Source organism: Alexandromys fortis, unplaced genomic scaffold (assembly GCF_014885135.2).
Source record: "Alexandromys fortis isolate MF-2015 unplaced genomic scaffold, M_Fortis_MF-2015_v1.1 scaffold_14, whole genome shotgun sequence".
Taxonomy (NCBI): Eukaryota; Metazoa; Chordata; class Mammalia; order Rodentia; family Cricetidae; genus Alexandromys; species Alexandromys fortis.
The window spans coordinates 11,424,141-11,448,624 of record NW_026067910.1 but is presented as its reverse complement, the minus strand read 5'-3'; the positions used below and the strand labels follow the sequence as shown (position 1 = coordinate 11,448,624).

The 24,484-nt window shown below is 34.2% G+C and overlaps 1 protein-coding gene across 1 annotated transcript in view; it reads left to right on the top strand.

The window, feature by feature from the left end:
• Nucleotides 1-24,484, top strand: part of Trdn (triadin) — a 285,314-nt gene that overhangs the window by 46,475 nt on the left and 214,355 nt on the right. The window contains exons 5-6 of the mRNA XM_050137969.1: nucleotides 11,087-11,146; nucleotides 22,837-22,902. Coding sequence (XP_049993926.1) covers nucleotides 11,087-11,146; nucleotides 22,837-22,902 — 126 coding nt within the window. The remainder of the gene's footprint in view (nucleotides 1-11,086; nucleotides 11,147-22,836; nucleotides 22,903-24,484) is intronic.

Sequence of the window (24,484 nt, the reverse complement as noted above, 5' to 3'; positions counted from 1 at the left end):
GAGATGGGAAGGCGCCAATGCAAGACTTCCTCCAACAACCTGAAAGGCAACATGACATCACCAGAATCAAGGGATCCCGAAATAAGAAGAATTGTACACCCTACTCCAGAAGAATTAGAAGAAATCGACTCAAAAGTGAACTATATGAAAATAATAGAAGACCTTAAACAGGAGGTAAAAAAACTGCCATAAACAATTATATATTGTAAGAACTGTGTATAAACTTACTGAGGGAGGAAAAACCAAAACAAATTAATAGTAACATAGAAGCTAAATTAATACTGATGTCACATTGGCCATGTCCACTGAAATTAATGATAGTGAACTCTTTGATTGAGCATTTCCAAAGTTTAAAGATGATGGGAATAAAGCCCATTTAACAGAACTAGTGTTACAATTAGAATATCTGTGTACTTTACATGCTATAGTTAAGGCATGTAACCCTAATGAATCTCAGTTTTCAGATCTGTGAGATAAAGTTGGTAGAATTACATATAATCATTTCCATTCCGTTCCAGCAATGATGTTTTCTGACTCTGATTGAATCATTATGTCATACATTAATGACTTTATCAATAATTTCTTCCAGAAAAAAATTCTTACACTGCAAAGTGTGGTCCATGACCAACAATTTGAGCATCATCTGGAAGCTACTGAGAAATCTGCATACATCTAGGTTGACTGAGTGAGAATCTGAATTTTAAGAAGATCCTCAGACAATTCCTATTAAGGGCATTAAGATTTGAGAAACATTGATCTGGACAATAGTTCCCATTACTAATAGTGGTTCTCAAGTTTCCTGAGAGCTTATTTAAATTGTAGATTCCCCACGTTTCCTCACTGTGGAAAATGAACTGATTCAATTTAGCCTGTAACTCAAAAATGTGTTTTAAAATTTCCCCAGATAATCTTTATATACAGTCACATTGATCTGGTGTTGGGTATCATCAATTTTGTGAAGCACATATACCAACCCAGCCATAACCTCATCCATATCCCTCAACTCCATCAGTGCTTATCTAATAAAAGGTAATATTTGTAATAACTTCCGTATGTCGGGTTTGTTGCATGTGGGGAATGTTATTTCATTTTATGGATGAATAAAATAAACCCTACAGTGGAAAATGCGTTATCCTCATATTATAGATTTTATGAGGAATAAATGTGTTTAAGTGTGTAGTATTTCAATACAGATAATTTGAAATTGTGTGTAAAAACCATTAGTATGCAATGGTGAGGCATTTTTTTTCTGAAAAAGTTTAACTTAACTTACAAAGTAATAAGGTATAACAAAATAAGACCCAAACAATTTTATATTCATAAGCTTGAAAATCCTTGAAGAATATTCTCTGGAATATCTGTCTACTACTATTTCTAGTATCTGCCCATTTAATGACAGATGATGGTGTTTTAACGATGAGATATGATCCTTTTATGTTCTTTATTATTATATAAAATATATAATTATATATTATTAAACATATATTATATATTATTTTTCCTGAAAATAATTCTTGATGCAGCTAAAACAATATCACAATAATATATACACACAATTTTCTTTATTTGTTATAAATATTGAGATTTTAGAAAAGTAGTTCCCCTTAGAATTAATCAATTGGCATTAAATAGATAACTAGATTTGCTTAATCATTTATCAAAACTAATCCTTGGTGTCCTAATAAAAATCTCACATGTAGTCAGTCTATGTTCCCATGAATGAGTAGTTTAGTAGTAAATGGAGAGAAAGTTTAAGACAGTAGTTTTTTTCTGTTCTAATTATTGAGTGATATCCATGAAAACAAATATAAGAACATTCTTTGAACTTTTCAATCTTCAAAACAATTTAATAAATTTTTCTCATCTTGATTCAAAGTTTGGTAATAGATTATCCTTTCAAGTTTGATTCTGTCTTAAGAAATCTTGAAATGTTTTCATTTGAATTTATTAGCAGTGTGTCAATATCACAGATAAAGAATGAATATTTTAATATGGCCATAAGAATCAGACAAGATTGACACATAGGACCCCAAAAAAATCTTTGTTATGGTCATAAATAGGTAAAAATAATTCATCATGGAAAATGTATAAAACATGAGAGAATAACTTAGAAGATGGACTATAAATATGATGGTTTTCAAGTACAATTTACTACAAACCATTTTCACTATCAGTGGTTCTATTTATTGTCAACTTTATCACTTTTGGGACCCATGGCCTCAGTTCCCAACGTCTACAAATAAAAACCTTAGAAAAAGTTACTGGCCTGATGATTGCCATTGGTTTTGAGTTCATATAGGTTTGTCAAAGGTCAACAAAACAGCCTGAACAGACAAGATGACCATGTCAAAAAAGTGGATTGTTACTTCAAACCTGTGGAACTCCAAAAATTCTAACTATTGATTAATTTGATATTTCAATGGGACATGCAGTATACATGATGAGAAGCTGGAAGTCATTCTTGAAATTCACACCTTAAACCACCCTCTGGTCCACTAAAATCTGTTCTTATATCTTAGATGAATAGTATAAATACATTTTCCAAATGGAGGAATTTTACAATCCATACATAAAACACTTTTAATTATTAAAAATTAAATATTATTAGATTATGTAAATATTAGATCAATGAGAAGGTAGACGTACTGAAATGTTTTAATCAACTTTAGGACATATTAATAAACACACACTAGTAAACAATTTAGAACACAAAAGGAATACAGATTTTGGAAGTGGTTGAAAATCTAGCATTCATTTAAGTTTGGTGAATAGACACACCTCATTTAACTCTTGTCTCTGTTTTTTACTATTTCTTTATTGTTGAAGTAGACAGGATATTTGATTTCTAAAACTTTATGGTAGATAATTAATTTATATAAATTTACTCTAACTATAGTATTATATAAAAGATATACCCCTGATTTTATTAACATTGACCTATTCACTGTATGCTAAAAATGTTAAAACTCTATACTTTAGGAAAAACTTTTGAAAAAGTACTTACGTTTACTTTCAGTTACTTTATTTTATGTTTGTAAACAGTGAAATTCTGTAACAGCTCTCATCATTTGAAATATATATAATAAATATATATTTTTATATTCTATTGTTGTGGGATTCCCTTTTATATGTTGTGAATAAAATAATTAATTAATAAAGAAAGCTGGCTTGGCCTGATAGGGCAAAAGAATAGAGGTAGAAAGGGAAAACTAAACTGAATGCTGGGAGAAAAAAAATGGAGTTAGGGAGAAGCCATGGAGCCACTGCCAGAGTCAGACATGCTAAAACTTTGGTTGTAAACCACTGCCATGTGACGATACACAGATTAATGGAGATGGCTTAAATTAATATGCAAGAGTTAGCCAATAAGAAGCTAGAGCTAATGGGCTAAGCAATGTTTTAATACGGTTTCTTTGTGATTATTTTGGGCCTAAGCTGTCGGAAACCAAAAAGTGGCCCTCCTCCACCTACATTCTATAACTTTTCTCAGCTTTATAATATTTTAATATAATACATATGCATCTATTACAATTGCTAAAAAAGTTACAGAATACACACACATGTACACACACACATATACAAACACATTGAATTGTCTCTTTATCCAAGTACTTCATCACCAAGCTACATCCTCAATCTAAACACCTATTTTGAAAAGCTAGTTTGTTTTCTCTAGAAAATGTTCAAGTTTAATTAGTTGTTAAATTGCTTTAGAATTTATCATAAATAAGTAAGCTATTATCTACTACTCTTTTGCTGCCTTTGATTTCATACATTAAAATTTTCACATAGTATATGTATCTATCAAGTTATTACTTACTATATGATACTCATCCTGTTAGTTATTGCAATTTTAATGTGGAACAAAATAGATCTAATTGTACCATCATCAAACATACTACTTAATAAGAAACAAAGACAATAATATTAGGATCATGATGATCATTTATTGTCAGATGATATCCTTTAAATTTTTGACTTGTTTTAATGCTCAAGGAAGTCTGTGAGGTAGGTTTTTGCTATTTTATTATTTTATTGGTGAGGAAATAAAATTCACAGAGCAGTGATCAGAATCAGATTTTAATTGTGCATGTAGACTCCAGTGTTAATTATCTTAGGCAGGTAGCTTTATTTAATGAATGCCAGAAATTAAAATATTTTATGGAGATTCTTTTAATAGATTTCTGTGTCTACATTTTCTTATCAAAATGCATTTTAAAATTACATTAGAATACCAAAGACTTATGACATCTTTCATATGAAGATTATTATCTTTAGATTATTGCAATCATGAAGTAATGAGTAATCTAAAGCCAAGACTAATTTGTATTTATTCTCAGCACTCTAATAAATTATTGTGTCTGCGTATCTGTTTTCTGTCAGTTTGAAATCTCTCATCATGTTTGACATTATTCATTACAAAAATTCTGATTGAGGAGAGTACATTTTATTATTTCCATTAAATAATATGATACCCAACCTAGAGTCTAAATAATTAGATCTCCTTAATTAAATTCATTAAAAAGTGAAGATCATTATGCTTTTTATAATTTATGCAGAGTGAGAGTATGTGCAGGAATGTAAGGCAAACAATGGCTCTTTTCTTCCTTCTTCCTTGTAGCTTGCTCTTCACCCTGAAAAATCAGGAAAGAATTTGAGAATAATCAGAAGGAGTAAAGGGATTAGGAACACAGGAACCTCACTCTGTAAACTTACCCTGCCTTGCTCTGACAGCATTTCAGAAACAGCCACTTGTCAGCGTTATCAGTGACCTAGTAGAACAAAAGGTCATGTTTCACTGCTTCTTAATACATTGAGATAATAGTCATTTTTTTTGCATTGGATCTTATTTTGCTCTACAGCGTTCTCAGAATTGTACAGCCATACACCTGGGTTGAAATATGTTGACCTTTTTAACCTATTAGACCGCAAAGCCTAGGATTCCCCACTTACAAAGGAGGATTATGATTTGACCCTGTGCTGGATGTGAACACCTTTTCAAAGGTATTTGATATTTAGCTAATCCAAAACCCCTTAAATTTGGAGGGGAATCATGTCTTCCCCAACTTTCCTCTCTGTTCCTTATGTACTCGTTATAAAGTGTTCTTGAAAGAATGTCTTGATTTTGAATACAAATTTGAGCAATTGTGCGTCAATATCATGACACACAAGGGAGAGGCCTTGACATATATTCAGCAATTGATAGATAACTAAATGGGAGCCTTAATAACATTGACAGTTTTTCTTCCTTGAAGAAGAAAGCTGGAAGTTGTAGGGCATTAAATTCCTCCATGTAATACCTTAAATCTTTTAAATTGAAGTTTCCGGTATTTGACAAATAGTTCATGGCTGGGAAGTGCGATAGGAGGCCCTGTATCTGGCATCACCTGTGAGAAAGACGTGCTTGAGAAACCGAAATCGGCAATGCATTATTATTCAATAAACAACAATCTGCATGGCCATCCTTTCTTGGCTAAAATGTAAGCAGATGGACTGGCACACTCTGCTGAGACCTCGGTGGATCTCCTGACAGCTGATAGCCACCGGCAATAGGTACTAGTGTTGTGACCCAATCCCCAAGGAGAACGCAGCACAGCAATATAGATGATTTAGGGTCTCCTAAAGTTGGAATCATGATATACCCATCTTCGTCCTTTGTGACCAAAGAAACATAGGCACAAGTAGGCCAATACTAACTTAGTTGTACTGTGTGGGGGTGCCTTTACACATATGCTATCAGGTTTAATTGAAATTTGAAGTCCCAAATTTAGTTGATGATGTTCTACAAAAGGAAAGAGAAAATTTCACCAAGAAAGTCATTGCTATCCTTCTTTACACCTAGCTGTCGTGATTATATCACACGGCATGCAATTTATCAGCATATTCTGGGAGGATCTGCCATATCCATGAGATTTTTTTTTCATTTGTGTGAGACTAAGGTACAGAATTAGAAAGATACGGAGCATGTATTCTGAGCTTTGCAATTAGGTTTTGTCTTCTCTCTTTGTCAGAGGAAAATAAAAAGCTAGACTAAATATTTTGAAATATTGCCAAATTTTCCTCTCAGAGGATTATACTTCAAATTTATTTACTTTTGTTTTTTGTTAAGTAAGTCCAGTACATCAACCTGCAAGTCCATACTTTCTGCTTCAGAGTTAACTCCTTACAGAAGTTTGCAGAGAGTGTATTTGCGCTCATGCCTTCTTGATCCTTGAGTGGTATTCTTTTAAGAAAAGAATTAACATGTCTTAATGGAGCTCAGTGTATTATTTTCATGCATGCATGCATGCAGCAAACATAAATCGCATGCATCCATTTTCTCCTTATCCTAACACTATTCTGAATTCTTAGTAATATCTACCCTACTCAGATTAAAGTTTAATTTCACGGAAGTGAGAATGTAGGACAATACTCAGCCTCCATAAACCAACTTATTTCAACTAACACAGTACCTTTCTATTTCACTCATTTTGCTGCAAATAATGGGGCTTCATTTCTCTTTATGACTGTGTACTACTCCTCTCCTGTCTTAAAAAGACTTAAATGCAAAATACCAAACAGACCTTATTTCCTGTCAGTGGGCCCTGAATGGTGTCTTTGATTCTAGTTTTTTACATTGGGCTCCATAATTTTTCTCTATAATGGACTGTAGCTAATTTCTCTATAGATGATAGTTTGATATTTTTAAGCCACATCTGACTGACAACACAGAGCTCACAGGAGCCAAAGCAGTTTTGATACTGCTTCTTAGTCTGATCTGTGGTGGTCAAGCTTCTACCCACATTCTTGGGAAATCTCTTTTGAACCAGTATGGAGTAACCAGACTTAGAAACCATTATTCCATGCAATGTATGTACCCAAATTTGCCTCAGTCTAGGAATGTTGGGCACATTTATTCAGGCAGATGGCTTTTAGCACCAAAGCCTGCAGCTTCCATCATTTCCATGTGGGTTCCAGAATTTCTTCTTTATTCATTTGCATGGTCTCCAGTGGGAATGCCCACACGCACTCATCACATGATACACTCCTTTAAAGGGAAATAAAATATTGTCAATAATAACTTTCTATCATTGCCATATATAAATGAGCAACCTAGCTCTAGAGAAATTCCCAGAAATCCACAAGGATGGCCCCAGCTAAGCAATAGAGGAGAGGGAGCCTGATCTTGACTTGCCCTGTAGTCAGACCTATGAATAACTTAAATATCACCATAGAGCCTTCATCCGGAAACTAATGAAATCAGGCAGAGAATTGCATTGGAGCATTGAAATGAGATCCCAAAGTCCAGCTGAAGAGTGGGAGGAATGAGAATATGAGTAAAGAGGTCAAGACCAGGATGGGTACACCCACTCAAACAGTCTACCTGAGCTAATGGGAGCTCACTAGCTCTAGGCAGACTGGGAAAGAACAAACATTGGACCAAACTAGTCCCTCTGAATGTGTTTGACAGTTACATGGCTGGGACAGACTGAGGGACCACTGGCAGTGGCAGTGGGATTTGCCCTACTACATACACTGGCTTGCTGGGAATTTGTTTTCTTTGAATGGATACCTTGCTCAGCCTAGATAAAGTAGGGAGGGCCTTGGACCTTCTCCAAAGCAATGTGCCTTACCCTCTCTGAGGATTGCATTGGGGTAGGGTGGAAGGGTATGTGGAGAGAATAGGAAGAGGGGAGAGAGTGGGAACTTGGATTGGTATGTATAATGAAAAAAAGATAGTTTGTTTTCTTTTGTAAAAAAATAAATAAAAAATAAGAAGAAAAAAATGAGCATAATTAATATAGATTTTAATTTTAAAAGTTTCATTCCATTTTCCTTTCATACTAATACCTTAGGAGTAATAAACATCTCTTGAAATGACTTTTCTAAATCTATATGAAGACTATTTCAAACACTTGGCATTTTGCTTGTTTTAGTGACTTGAGTTATACCAAGTTCCAATCTTCTGCATAGCTTCTGTGGAAATGGCTAAGACAAAGGGAGTAGGAAGTTGGCAATGAAGAAGATCAATTTTGTTTTTAATCAGCTCATTTGAAAGGTTTTACCTCTGTGGTTGTTCTAACATTTAAAAGTGAATATTCGTTGCCCTAAGGACCTGTGAAGCATGATCTTATGTGGCTGTAAATGACCCACATGTATCCTTTTAACCCTACTACCTAGCCAAATTCTAAAAGTAAGAAGGGAAATCTTCAAATTAATTTTTATAGAATTTAATTCATTATCTCATTCAGAGCTCAAAGAAAGAAACCCATGAGAAGATTATGAAGACTCATTTATATGTTAAGAGATTTCTTCTCAGGGGTCTTCTTGTGTTTGTAGAGAATAAGGAAGAAAAGGCACAGGCAGGATTTTGCCCTTTCCAGGAAAAGTAAGATTTCTTTCCAGAATTCTCCAATGGACATGGTGAAATCAATCAAACTACACAGACTGATGCTTTTGATAACATTTATTACAACTTCCAATGACTCCTAGATACTCCTTTTTTCACATAATTTTTTACAGTAATCTACCTAAATTGGCCCATTAATATGACCACGGGTGGTAGACCCCAAATAACATTGTTGTAAAATGTGATTAATATAAATATCTTTAGAGAGCTACTTTATCTTCTAAATTGAGTCTTCATGCACTTTATTCTTTAAAAAATATGAATTTGAACTTGCCACATAAGTGAATATGCACAAATATGTATCAGTGAAATTGGAACAGTGATGATGTATCTGATATATTTCTATTTGATACTGCTTATACTTTATATTTACAGTAGTGATTCTCTAGTATAGTAAGGAAGTCACTAGTTAGTTCCCGGCCGCTTAGCCCTGAAATAATCACACAGAAACTATATTATTTATGTCACTGTTTGGCCCATTAGCTCTAGCTTTTTATTGACTAACTCTTACATCTTATTTTAACATATTATTTAACCATTAATATATGCATCACCATGAGGTCATGGCCTACCAGCAAAGTTTCAGTGCATCTGTCTCTGGCGGCAGCTCTATGACTTCTCTCTGACTCTGCTTCCTTTCTTCCAGCATTCAGTTTAGTTTTCCACATCTAACTAAGTTCTGCCCTACTATAGGTCCAAAGAAGTCCTTTATTAACCAATGGTATCCACAGCTTACAGAAGGGAATTCCACATCACCCAAGGGAGTTCATTTTGTGTGACAGGAAACGTAAAGACAGTTTTCATTGTCACAACTAAATGATGTATATGACACTATGAGTATCAATTAGGTAGATCCAGGGATGCTGCTAAATAAATACCTTTGAATGCACAGAATAGCCCCACAATATTACCAGAACATATTCAACAAATCTAAGAAGATCAACCATGCTAAGCTGAGAAACCTTTCTGTGGAGTTGAAGATGGAAGCATTGAGGAAACGAACAGCATTGGGAAAGCCAGGCAGAAAGAAATCCTCCTTGATTTGTCCTTGTGCCTTGCAGACTTTTGTTTTAAAGAAATATGAATGAACTCATAGTCTTATCAGCACTGTCTGACAATGTGCAACATCACAATTAGACGATAGTAGACAAATGCAACTATGCATATTAAAAGGATTGATTAATGGTAGACATTGAGGTAAGACCTTCACAGTTGTACATGTCTGCTTAAACAAGGAATGGACATCATTACCTGTCTTTTCACAGCATATTGAGGATATTTGAATGACTTACCTAGGTATAGAAGACTTCAAAAATATAACAAAGAAAAATGCAAGTTAAGAGATGAGAATTTTAAATATGTACAGTAATTACTGTCATAACTGACTAGCTGCCTAATAAGCGAGTTAAACACTCAAACATCACGGACCTTTTTAAAGAAAGCACATGATATTTAAGGATGAGTAACCTTTGGAAGTAACAATAACAGTTTTCAAATCCTCATTTCAAATTTACTTTTCTCTAAATTAACTGCAAATTTAGAATTTACTTCATTTTCCATGGCTTGGCAATATATATAATAATTTTGATGAAGTTATCAGCAATTTGAATAAACCTGTGAAAATCTGGTATTTAGAGAAAAATTCAGCTAACTATGAAATGTACTATATATGGTGGGCATAATTGCTGCTTAAATACAATGACAGATGTCACTTATGAATGTATTTTGGTGTCAATAATTCTAGGCTGTAGTTCCTGTGAGTGGCTACAGTTCACTTCATAAATTCTTAAATATGAAAAAGCTCAATCTTTCTTAAAAATCTAAATAAAATTTATACTAAAGGTTTTCAGTTTGTATTGAGAAGAATTAAAGTTAAGCATAACCAGAGTTCCTGATCATTTTCAGGAAATGCTGACGGGCATCTCTGTCAGTGTAAATTCTCACTTTTGAAATGGCTGGTTTTGAGACCACTCAAGTTTTCCTATATTTCCATAAAGAAGTTATGCAGTAATTATTAAGAAGCCTCTTTCAGACCTCACCAAGTGATGGATCAGCCTGACTCCATCTTGGGCTTGAAAGTCATCTTATGGAAAAGACAAACTAAGCTCATTCTTGTTTTTGATTAAACCTTTGTTTCTCAAGGATTGAGCCACGCCCCACCTGTAACCTTAATTACAAATGCTTCTCTACTGCCTGTGGTAGGAAATGGCAATCATGCCTTTGTTACAAAGCCTCCTTTCACCCCTGCCTTTGTTCCAAAAGGTTTTTATGGCCATCTCTTTTTATGACTACCTTATGACCACCTTGCAACCATGTCTTTGTTTCAAGAGGTATTACGACTAACTTGTATGCTTATGTTCTGCTCCTGTAACTCTGGCTACTTTGCCTGTCAAATCTCTTCTTTCGAAACTCCCTATCACTGAACTATAAAAAGTATGTTTTCTTCACTTCCAACACTGGCTTTTTGAACCTCTCCTTAAGGGGAGGCAGCCATGTACATGAATTTAAAAAGCTTGCTCTAATTAATCTGTCCATGATGACTTGGGTCATTGATCTTTCTCTTCCCTTCTTTGGGACTACCTCAAACATATTAGAAAATTTTGTATTTTGTAATGGAATTTAGAAGTTTAGGTCTCAGGTATGGTTTAAATTTTGTACTTTTTCAATTTTTAACTTATACATTCTCTGTTTCTGCAGAAATACACAAAGAAAAGGCTGAAAAGCAGGAGAAAGCTGAGAAGAAAACGCAGACTAAAGGTACAAGTTCCATTTCGTGCTGGTACTGCTGCTGCTCCTGTTTCTCCTCATATTCCTTCTCCTGGTCTTTCTCTTCTTTTTTTCCTCCGTCTCTTCCTTTCTTCCTTCCCTTTCTCCTTCTCCTTCTCCCCCGTCTCCTCCTCATTCTTCTCCTCCCCCTATTCCTCTTCACTTTTCTTTTGAAAAGATACACATCTCTGTTGATGCATCCATATGGAGGAAGAAGTATTTCATGATTAACTATGTTTACTTTTAAGTTTCTGGTATCATTTTAATCAATTAAACCAATTAAATCATAGAATCATTAGATTACATCATTGGGAATGCCTTAGCCCCATGCTCTCTTCACAGCCTCAAGAGATAGACTGTGACAGTAAGGTAATTAAAGCACTGTAGTCCTTTTTGCCAGTTTGATTCCAGGAACTATGATCATGTGATAGAAGCATTTCAATCATACTTCCTTGCTAATCTGACAAGTGATACTTTTCTGTGGGAGATCCATGAAGCCATTATATGTTAAATAAACCTAGAGCAAACAATGACATTCAACAGGGACAAATTTCTAAGCATTACTAGGTTTTGAAAATAGGCAGTTAAACATAATTTTGTATGCTCCAGGGGACAAAATATTTCTCATAGTTATTATAGCTATGGGATACAGAGAAAAATAATAAAATAATTTCCCTGGAATAAAAAGTTAGTTTTGGAAAAGCTGAGTACATTGTCAAATAGAAGAATGATTCAATTTCATGTGCAAAAGTCTGAGTTTAATTACCAAAGCCTTCCATATGCAAAATTAAACAAAGCAAATATAATTATATATTTATTATATTAAAACCTAGCTAATGTAAAAATTAACTCTTACAGGTAGTTAAAATATTAAGTTGAAAATATTAAGTTTTCAAGTATTAGAAGCCTCTATTAGCTTACAATTACTTTCTTAACTATGTTGAGATGTCTGAGTTTATCTAAATTGGTATTTATAAACTGTTGTTTATAAATATACTTTATGTCTTAATCTCCCTATGAGACTGGGGGGGCAATTACATTAAAACTACCACAAATCACTCCCTGGTCCACTAAACTTGTAACAATATCATAATGCAAAATGCATTTTGTCTAACTAAAAAGTCCTGATTGTCTATCACAGTCTCAACAATGTGTAAAAGTCAAAAGTTTCATGCAGCCTCTTAACTATAATTCCCTGTAAAATCAAAATAAAAAAGCAGATAACATACTTCCAAAACATAATGGCACAGGATATACATAACCATTCTAAAATGTAGGAAAGGGGGCAGAGTAAGGAAATACTGGACTAGAAGAAGACCAAAACCTGCTTGGCAAACTCCAAACTACAACTTCACATCTGATATCAATATGTTTTTCAGATCTCCAGCTCTGTTCAGCTTTGCTGACTGAACATTTTCTTTTTCCTGAGCTAGTTCCAGTTCCTGTGAGCATCTCTTTCGCAGATATCCTATGCCTCTAGAATCTTTAAACTCTTGGGGTCTCCAAGGCATCTTATTCTTCAACTTCACAGCTTCATGAAAGGGCCCCTTTAGGCCTCGATTCAGGGACATTGATGACACTTTTCTGGCCTCAGCAGCTTTCCTTAGCCATGGAGGCAAATTCAATTCTCTAACCTATTTCTTCTATACTTAACTCTAAAAGTTAGAACCATGTAGTGAAAGCTGCCATGTTCTGCTGCATGCTGGGTCTAAAATATGACCCCTTCATTCAATTTTCTGTTTAATTGTTGCTCTCATTGCCTAAACTTGACTATAACTTGAACTTGCTCTATAGACCAGATTGGTCTCAAATTCAGGAGTATAGCAGACTCTGCCTTCTCATTGCTGGGATTGTACCACTATACCCAGCTCTAAGATTTTCTTCCCCCAAGGTTAACACTCTACTACTAAAGCCTTTTATCTCCTTGAACACAGGACTCAGTTCCATTTCACTTTGTCGTGACTCTTTTCTCCCCAAATATTTTCCTGGCCTAGCTTGTTCTTTTTCATTATAAGTCTATATCAGAGTTAACTAATAACCACAAAGCAGAGTCTATGCAATGCTCTTTTAAGATTTCCTCTTCCAACAGAATTAATCCAAAACTCTCCACTTTAGTCTGAGGCTTTTTCTCTGGGCAAGGGCAAAAAGCAGCTACATTTTTTACCAAAATATTACACGATCAGTTTCTAAACCACACACTAACATTCTTCTCCTCTGAAACTACTTGATTGCTGCAGTTCATCAAATCACATTCAACACCACTGTTTTTCATGCTCCTACTAGTATGGCCCATTAAGCAGTTCTTAAAGTATTCCACTGCTTTTCCTAATGCAAACTCCCAAAGTCCATTTTACTTCAAGCAACAACATGGTCAGGTCTAACACAGCAGTTCACCACTCCTGGTACCAACTTCTTTCTCAGTTAGGATTTTTATTCTTGTGAAGAGACACCATGACCAATACAACTCTTATAAATGAAAACATTTAGTCAGGGTGATTTGCTTACAATTTCAGCGGTTCAGTCCATTATCATGACAGGGAGCATGGCATTGTTTAGGAAGACATGGTGCTAGAGAGGTTCTGAGAGTCCTTCATTTTTCAGGCAACAGGAATTTGACTGCAACATTGGGTGGTATCCTGAGCATAGTAGACCTCAAAGTCCACCTCTACAGTGACATACTTCTGCTAACAAGGCCATACATACTCCAACAAAACTAAACCTCCTAATAATGCCAGTCTTTATGAAATTATAGGAGCTAATTACATTGAAACTAGAATACTTCATTTACCTATCTTTTTTGATGAACCCAGATAATCCTTTAGATATTAAACATGTTATCATAATGCTTGAATTCCAGATTGATCAACCCAAACTTAAGCAAAACACTGACACCCACTCACCTTAGATTGGTCTATGCTTGTATTTAGGGGCTAATGTCTTATTGAATATGTTCATTTTTGTGTTCTTAACTCTTTTGACCTAGAAAATTGGACACTGTTTCAGGGACAGGATTGATTAAGAGAACCATTACCGAACTGGCTACTTCTCTCTGCCTGAACCGAAAGGCAAATTTAACTGGTTCCACTTGATCAAGGTCTCCACATCTACATTCTGCAGACTCCATAGTAATTTAGTAGCAAGATAGCTGGAGTGAGTATGGTGACGTTGATGAAAACATTTGCATTTTCAGCATAGCTCCAGAATCCTGCTGTCAAAGTCTTTAAGCAGTGGGCTGTGGAGTGGATTTATTAAACCAGTGAGTCTCCTGTAATAAAAAAGTAGTGAGCTTGGCTGAAGTCTAAAATAAATTTCTCAAAGTCTGTGCAGGAGATTAGTCACCTGAATATATTTCTTGAATAGACGAACTATATCTGAGTAAAACAAATAATTCTGAGAGAGAAAGATACAGATGATAGATAGATAGATAGATAGATAGATAGATAGATAGATAGATGATAGATAGATAGATAGATAGATAGATAGATAGATAGATAGATAGATAGATAGATAGAGATAATCTATAGGTAAGCAGGTAGGTATGTAGAAAGACATATATATTTGCATATATATAATTAGCTAGTTAGATAAAACATATATAAACAAATATATATATGTGTGTGTGTGGCTAGGTAGATGAATGGATAGATGATAGATAAACATATACATAAATGCATAAATACATAGGTAGATACATAGATAAATGACATATACATGCATGCATACATACATACATACAAAGGTATACTTCTGTATTTTATTTTGCTTTTTATCTTGTCAGAACATGAGTGGAATATTTCACTTGCTTTCAAGTTTCCTTTTTGTAATTAAGATAAGATAATGTTTAGTTTTTATTTTTCAATAGAGTTTCATAACTACAATTTTCTGAATACTTTTAGACCTGAAGTGGTCTCTTAAGTCACATTCCAGTTCAGTTGTGGGTAAATTTAAGGGTTAGTTATGGTTTACTTTGTCATTAAAACAACTGAAAGTCTTTTAAGAAAGTATGTAATACCTTAAGATATGTTACCTATGATCATTATAAACAAATACCTTAGTTTGGTGGAGAAATAAGTTTTGATGGTAATTAAAACTAGAATATACACTATTTCACTTTCTTTTCTTTGGCTTATTTTTTCCTCTTTCTTGTCATTACTTCTGCAGCCTTTTCCCCCCATCCCTTTAAAAGAAAAACAAAAACAAAAGCTTCTTATGATTCATAGGAAGAGTTTCATAATACATGGTCAGTTTAAACCTAGAATATTTACTTAATATTTACTTATCAAAGAAATACAGAAAAGTAAATAATATGTCATGCCAGAAAATACAGATTTCTAACACACATCCATTCAAATAGGTTAAATGATTTATATTAAAGGGGCACATAATCAGTTTTAATTTTTATTAGGCATAGAAAGTAAGATAATTTCTATAGTTTTTGATGCTAGATATGTAAGATATTAACTTTTCTGTTTTGCCCATCTTTTTATTTTGATACTTTTCATTGGAGGAAGAATAGAATAATTTCTTGAGTTAAAGAGTAATCCTAGTAATGTGTATTGGATATGGCTTTAAGCATAAGCTCTGACTTGCTAGTTAATACTTGCCTTTAAACTAAACTAACCATGGTAATATTTTCCCATAAAAGAAAATAAAGTAGGAATTTATTTTATAATTATAATCAGAGCACTGTATGTTCTTGTGACCTTGTATTGAGTTTGCGTAGTGATTAATGCAGAGCATCATTACATTTGCTTAGAAGAAACACAATCATAGTGTAACTCTCCTTGGATTATTCAATGCTATTACCTCAAATATAAGTCATGTAAATGGCCTTCCATGAATGCATAGAATGAGTTCACCACAGTAGAACAGTTGTAGGTTCTCAGCAGTAAGATTTAACACGTTTGCACAAATAAGTCTCTTCCCATATGAGGGTGACAGTTCGTATTGAAAAGTTTCATAGGTCAAAATGGTCTTAAAAAATAGCTTTTATGTAAAACCCACGATTTAATATGTACTTGTCGAGCTAAAAAGAATGAATAATATGCAGATGGAGATGAACAAAGCAATCTTGGACCTGCAGCTCATGAGTGTTTCAGGTGAAAGGATGTCCATTGTGGAGGCCGGGCCAAGAATGAATATACATTGTGGAATTGGAGCAAGTAACCCATCAGACGACAGAAATTGACCAGTCTCCTGATGCAAAATATATACACTGTCTATAGTGTTGAATGTTACTTGATAGCCATGTGACCACAGGCAGAGGGGCTTTGAAATACATCAGTATGGTACCTGCAGTGACATGCCACCTCCATATTTATTATTCTTTTCAAAGTGGTGCCCTAGTGTGTATTTGATGCTTTCTCATTGCTATAAAAAAAAGTGTGTCACAAAAGCAGCCAAAGGGAAGCAGAGTTTATTTTGACTTCTAGTTAGAATCCATAGTCAGTCAAGATGAGAAAGGAATGGCAACAGGCTCAGTAACATATCAAGATAGAAAATTAACATATAAATCAATAGCTTTTCAGATGCAAATGATGAGTTTGCCATGAAAGAAATGGGGGGGACCTCATTCATATAACTTAAGAATAAAACTACTTATAAATTAATTTCACTAAGGAGTTGAAAATCCTCTCAATAAAAATTTCAGAACACTAAAGAATTAAAGAAAACATGAGATTAAATACTTCTCATACTCATGGTAGCACAAATAATATTGTTAAAAAATGCAATTTCCAATCGCAGTCTTTACAAAGCTTAGGGAAAAATTCTAAGATTCATATAAAATCACTATTGATCGTGATTAGTTAAAACAATCCTAACCAGAAATAACAATGCTGGAGACATCTCAGATTAAATTACAAAGCCATAATCTCAAAACCAATGAGGTGTAGGCACAATAATAGTTATATAGACCAATAGACAGAATAGAATACCCAGAAATAAGTACATAAAGTTACAACCACCTAATTTATCAATGGTGTATAAAAGTGTACATTGGAAAGAAGCCAATTCTTCAGAAAAAGATGCTAGATGAAATGTATTTCCACATATAAATAGTAAAATTAGATCTGTATCTTTCACACTACACAAAAATCAGCTCAAATTATATCAGGCCTTAATGTTAGACCTGAAACTCTAGTGACGCTAAATGATAGTATAGGTAAAAACTTCAAGACATAAACATAGACACAGACTTTCTGAATGGGAGTCCAGTTATTCAAGAAACAAACTAAATATGGACAAATGAGATTTCATGAAGTTACAAAGATTTTGCACACTGAAACTGATACTCAGCAAAGTGAAAACAGAGCCTGCAAAATAGAATATTTGATAACTGTACATGTCATAGGATTACTGCCAATAATCTATAAGAATGAACCAAACTAAGCGCTCCAAATCAAATTACCTACTCAATAAATGAACTAATGAATTAAACAGACTGTTATCAACTGCAGGAATATAAATGCATATCTATATATTTAATAATGTGTTCAACATCTTTTTTCATTCTGGGAAAAACAAATTAAAACAACACTAAAATAAGGGTATACTGACTCATACCTACAGTGCCAATCTCTAAGAGTCAGAAACTGTCGAATGGACCTTGGTAAGTTAAAATTACAAATTCTCCCTTAGAAAGAAAGGACAGAACTATTTTTGTTAAACTTATGAATTCCAGATTCCATTTCTAGTGTGCTCAGTGATCTTTTTATAAGCATGTTGATTATTTTTCTGGTTGTACAGAATTAAAATTCTACCAGCTATTTCCAAAATGAATTGCACATATAGTTGCATAGACTGTATATTTATTGTTTTTCTGTAGTGGTGGCTAAAGTAGAACTTATTTTTAATGGGTTGAAGATGAAGTTGTTGCATCCTTTTGTCACTGGAATCTCTCCCTGGCTTCCACTTAGCTTTCTGGTCCTTGCATTTTCCACCAAATTCAGAAGAGATGTGTAGATGATGCTGTAGAAGACTGGCCGAGTTATTTACAGAATAAATTGTGGCATTTCCAAAGGATGAGAATAGGAAATGGCCAAACTGTCAATATATAGTAGAGCATCTTTCAATGAATGGGTAGATGGAAAAGGACAATGGATATGGTCAGGGAGACCATGGTGTCTATTTAAATTTTAAGCAGGTTTTATATTTATGAAGTCCCTGCAACAGACAGATTTCCTGAGTCATATTTTAATGTCAAAGTGATTGACAGATAAATTTGATTTGACTCCTGAGTGTCAGGGTGACAATTTGGGAAGGTGTTTTCTGGATGATATCAGAGAAAGTTGAGAACTCTTAAAATCAATATTGAGTAGTTACTAGAGAGTGACCCTCCTGGACTCTCACGATGTCCTATCCTCTCCATTTGCCAGAGATAGGACTAAAGTTCTATCGCCCTGACTAGTAATTAGCATTGAGCCTATATATTTGAATTCCAGTGTATCACATTAGATTAATATCCCCATACAGCTCCTGCCAGTGTTCCTAGTTCCTGTTGCCATGCTTTTCCATCATGAAGATGATGGACTTTTATTCCTCTGGAGCCGTAAACATAGAATAAGCTCTTCCTTCAGTGACATGTCTTTGTCAAAGTGTTTTACTACCACAGTAGAAAAATAACAAGCAGATAGAAACTTCAAACTCCAGCGAGTGCATGTTTAAAATATTTTGAATGTTCTCGGTCTGATAAGTTATTGTTTATGAAGTGGGCATCTAACAAAATGTACAAAATTGTTATTTTACAAAGGAATTTTACTGGATTGCTGCACACCCAAGAATATGTAGACAACACTAATTGACTTTGATAAGTTAAAAAATGAGGACCCAAGTTGGCTGGGTATAGAATTGGAATTAGTTCTGGGAAGACTGGGCAAAGGAAATGAATATGCTCAAAATGCAGTATAACAATGTATGAAATTCACAAATAATAAATAGTGTTTTGTTTTTATAAAATCTTTTAATTTTTATTTTTGAGATTCTAATTTAATTACCTTTTTTTCCTTTTCCTTTTCTCCCTCAAACCTTCCCATGTATCCTACTTTCTTTCAAATTCATGGTCTATTTTTTAAAGAATTGCTATTGCATACAAGTATACACACACACACACACACACACATACATACATTTTCCTAAATATAACCTGTTCAGCCCATATACTGTTTCCTGTATGTATTTTTTCAAGAAGGATCATTTGGTATTAAATAACCATTCAAGAATTGAAAGACTGATATGTATGAGTTATATGGGAATCTATTGAAATACTCAACTTTTCAATATTATTGACTACTAATATCTCCTACATATAATAGCACTAGAAATTTCAAAACATAGACATTTACTAAAAGAAAAGTTAAAAAATTCTATTAAGTAAAATCATGGACTCAAAACTTTTACTCTAAAAGATATAATGTCCTTTGCTCAAACTAGTAGTATTCAGTAGTTCTGAAGTCAAAAATAATCTTAATGGTTTAGTTAAGTTTATTATCATCTGTCCGTTGGAGAATTTAGTAGCCTTTAAAGAGCTGCACTTTCACAGTTTTGAGCCAAAACTTTTGAGGATGAACTCTGAGAAAAGGTCCTCAGAGGATGCTGTAGCTACAAAGACCTAGAAGTTCTGACTTACTGTGATCTCAGAAACCTTCAGAAAACATGGACGTCTTCCTGGTGGCTGCTGGGTTAAAAAACAGAAGTACACAGAACTACTTGGGGAGTGCTGGTGAGGGGTGATGTGGGAAGGAGCAATTGCTTCAGAGTTGAGCTGAGTTTAAATGTTGTGACCGAGAAAGGTCAGTCTTGACAAGAGCAGTGACGGCGGGCTATGCCAACTCAGATGCCAAGCCACAGAGTCACTCCAACTGGTGGATTCCATTTGCTCTTAATTATGAGACTACCAAAGGGTCTTTTGTTTCATGTAAATATGAGTGGCGAACCAAATAAGCTCTAACAGGTGCAAAAGCTTGTTTTGCCCTGGGTTAAAAGTACCTTTACCAAGATCTGGCTGGCCAGTCTAGGTTGGTGGAAAGAGGCAGCTTTTGTTTTCCATATGGGCGACAGGGTGGTTCTTAGCAGAACTGTATCGGCAAAGTTAGATACTGTCGTTACTGTAGCATAACATTTTTTTTTTTATTTCAAAGCGATTATTAAACTGGTGACTGATTGTTGCATTGCTGGATCTGAAGTCATTTCAATGCTTGGCATTTGTGCACACTCTTGCCAAAGTGTGTAGCTTCAGTCCAAACAGCTTTGGTGGCTTTCTGCCATTTCAACCTCTCCCTAGAGACCACGGGTCCAGCTGTTTCAGTAAGCTGTGTTGTGGAGCTAATTCTGAAGGGGGATAATGAAATTCCAGTATGTACCACTGTGTCAGTAAATCAAAAATTTTGATTGAAGGAACCAGCTTTTTCCCCTGGGTAACTAGAATGAGGAGTTAATATGCTAATTTGAGTTTGAATTCAGCTCCTTTGCTCTTCCGATTTTGTATTAATTCGCCCGTTTATGCCTGTGCACATGTCAATCTGGAAATCTGCTCTTGTTATGGACAGCCAGCTGCCTGAGGTGCAGAGGCAGAGCCACAGATTAGGTGTTCCCTAGGGGGGCTTTTTAGTCAGGGCTCTGAACACACAGCTTATCGCTCCTAAACTTGGTTCCCCCTAGAGAAACTTTAAAAGAGGCTTTGTTTTTGCCAAGAATTTCTTTTTGGATGTCAGCTTAATTAAAAATGATCCAAAGAAAGAAAAATGAGTTTTTTTTTTTGTGTGTGTGTGTGTGTGTTCTCTGTAAGTCCTGTTTTCCTACCCTTATTTTGTGAGATTTGTTTTAATTGAAACTAGTTTCTCAGAAGCAAATAAAATAACTATTAAGTGTGAAGGGAAAAATAATTGCAGTGCCTGGACATTCCAAGGTAAATTCTCCCTTCCTGTTTCTAGATTATATTAAAGAAATTTTAATCAGCTACAAAGGTTTCCAGAGATTGAAAGCAAACAGAGCTTGAAAGCAAAAAAGATATTAGTGTCTTATAAAATATTGAAATTTCATATAATTCAAAATACTATTAGCAGTGTACTGTATGGCAGGTATTGATTTTAACTGAGTCTACAAAGGTGTAATATTCCTTTGTAATCTTCCCTTCAAAGATCTCACCTGCTGAGCAGTCACATATAAACATGGCACGATTATTGCTTCTTAATATATGTTCATAGATAGTTTAATTGCTCTACTAAATAAGTATAGATAGAATAGAAATTTACAGAGGAAACACTTGAACCAAACCTGAAGATCCTTTCATGGAGCAGGTGATGAAAAATGAGTACATGTGATTTTGGAAATTCACGATGAAAGACACAAACAAGCAGAGAAAACAGTGTCACACAAGGGACACTGGTGTTCGGTGACACTACAAAAACTCTATTAAGACTGAATGTAAAGTTTACGGTAAATTCCTGACAGATGAGAATGGATAGTAATCAAATGTCAAATCAATGAATTGTTTCTAAGTATGCGATAGTTCCTACTTGTGACAGATACCATGCTAAGATCTGTTACCCACACATGCTTTCTTGAAAAAAGTTTCACAGCCTCAGACAAGATATTATTGTATTACGGGGCACAATGATGTCATGCCCACAGCAGATACTGCTCAGATATTCTGAAATGGTCTTTTTCTTCTTGCGCTCTCTGCCTTTGTTAATTTCTTAGAGGTTTTTCACATCCTTCAATGTCACATGTACCAAGGGGCCTTCTCCGAATATGTAGTTGAGATTACGTCCCCATTATCCCCACTGACATGCCATCCTGTTCATTTTCTCTGCAGCAGTTACATTAAATGCAATTAACTCCCTCTGCAATTATTTGTTTAGCATTCATCATCCATTTGCATGTTGACATCCCATTGAAAGGGAAGGAAGTTGTCTTGCCAAAGATAATCTTCAGCTTTTGACATATGTTCTCGGTACATTCCTGTGTAAATACAGGCTAGGTAGGGAATAAAAGAGCAACAAAAATCTTAGTTTGAAGGAGCTTAAAGAATGAATAAAGTTAAGAAATGCAAGAGAGAGAATGATGTAGCGAGAATGATGTCTGGTTCAAATTCTATATTTTTAGCTTGCTAATTAATAAGCACTATGAATAAATAATAAGGTAGGGTTTGAATCATCTTGGAATAAATAACTGGATCACAGCTAGCTAAATTAAGTTTTGTTTCCTTTGGAAAGATGTGATATCATTATGGTCTCATTTTGATTATTTTTAAAACATTTAGTATGGACTCTTTGTAAAGTCTTAACGCATGAAGTTTATAGTCATTGATCTTTGTTTTAGGTTCAGGAGACTTTCATTTTTGTCTTGATAATTCTGACATTCATCCAATATCAAAAACAGACTTCTTTAACATATAGCATTTGTGGTGTGTNGAGAGAGAGAGAGAGAGAGAGAGAGATCTAATTTCGGGACATTCTTTGCTGTCGGATCTATTTTTATACTGCTTATGCTTGGATGTGCAATAAAATTATGGATCAAAAAAGCAAATCTATAATTATTTTTGAAGTTTAATCTAAGTATATAAACCTTTATGACAGCAAAAAGGTGATTTCTACACATAATTTATAAGCTAATCTGTCGTGGAATTATCTCTCAACCTATTCCATTGATTTAAATTGAAGGTATTATCTGCTTCTTTCCAGTTTCACCCAGAGAAAAGGAAAAAGGAAAAGAAAAAATGAAAGAAGGAGAAAAACCCGAGAAGAAAGGTATGTAGCTGTTCTTTTTTACTACCTTAACATTTAAGATTTTTTTCCCTTGGCATTTCTCTTACTTACATTTAGACCTTAGAGAATATTTTTTCTTCTAATATTTTATTACATTTATTTTCATGGACTAGAACCTAGGTGGAATTTCAAGACTAGGGGCAATAAAGTATGTTAGTCTTAGGAACTATTTCAGCCTTTCATTGCGTAGCTGTGAGCTTGTTAGAGAATATTACTTAAGAGCATACTGGTCAGTTCTACAGGGGAAAGTTAATTCTTGTTATTTTGATTCAATTGCCTATTATATTACCATATTTGTTTGTTATTGCTTATTTATTGAGAAAGGATAGGTAAGCCAACTTTCTATTTGAATCATAAAGATGCCCCATGGAAACCACCCCACACTACTCTGAGTTTACACTTTCCATCTCACCCCATGTACTGACATAGCCACTTGTGTGAAGCTCTAAAAGCTTCATGAACAATATGTACACATTTATATAATTAACATTTAATGCTGTATTATAATATTAGTAGTTTATATTATTGTTCCCCTATAAAATCTAGCATGTCTTCTATTCTGACTACCCAAAATTCAAAAATACATCCTAGAAAATTCTCCACACCTGCACATATTTTCTTCTTTTTACAAAGCTTCATAGTATTTAAAAGATACTATCTTATGTCATATAGTTTATTTTTATTTGTAGAATCAACCTTAACATAATTTTAATAATATAGATTTCTTCCTGTGTGACAGTTCATATTTCTTGCCCATTCATCCCCTAATGTGTGTGTGTGTGTTTTTGTGTGTGTGTGTAGATTCATTTTCCTATAGTATTTTTAATTTGGGATTTTCATTGGGACCTTTATTTGAGATTAATTTTGTAGTAATACTTTCCTTAAGTATTTTTTGATGTTTCATGTGTTTACATTTTTCGTTGATCCACCCCACTCTGCATCGTTGCTTTCTGTGAAGGAAGATAACGGTCTGACTTTTGTTATTGGTTGACTGCTTCACATTTGTATCTGCAGTATCAGAGCCACCCAACTCTTGTGGTTAGTGAAATACTGCAGCTTAGATAGAAATATGTAGAATGGATGTGATATGAACCAGAGCAGAAGAGACATGTTTCAATATTACTTATTACATAATCACACTTGAATATTAGAATTGAATAGTTACTCCTTTATTAATATTTACTTAGCGGCAATTCCCTTGAATTTTAAAGCACCTACCTTCTTTGTCTGTCTCAGTCATGTTTGCTCATTTCTCATCTACTGGTGAGATACCGAATTATGAACATAAGATTCTATATCCTGACAGAAATCAAATACTTTTGTGTTTCTTATTAATTTTCAGGATTCAATAGTGCTAAATGTTTTCTTTAAATAATTAAAAAGTTGCCCTCAAATTATAAATGTATAAAATTTACTCAAATTGAAAAATCAAAGATAAAATACCATCTGCAAGTATTCCTCTGTTTCCTATATGCCAGTTAAAGATGTTTATGTTTTTGGCTACATTATATGGAAATGTTGGCATCTTCCTCAAATCAACTGTTTATTTGAAATAGAAGACTGT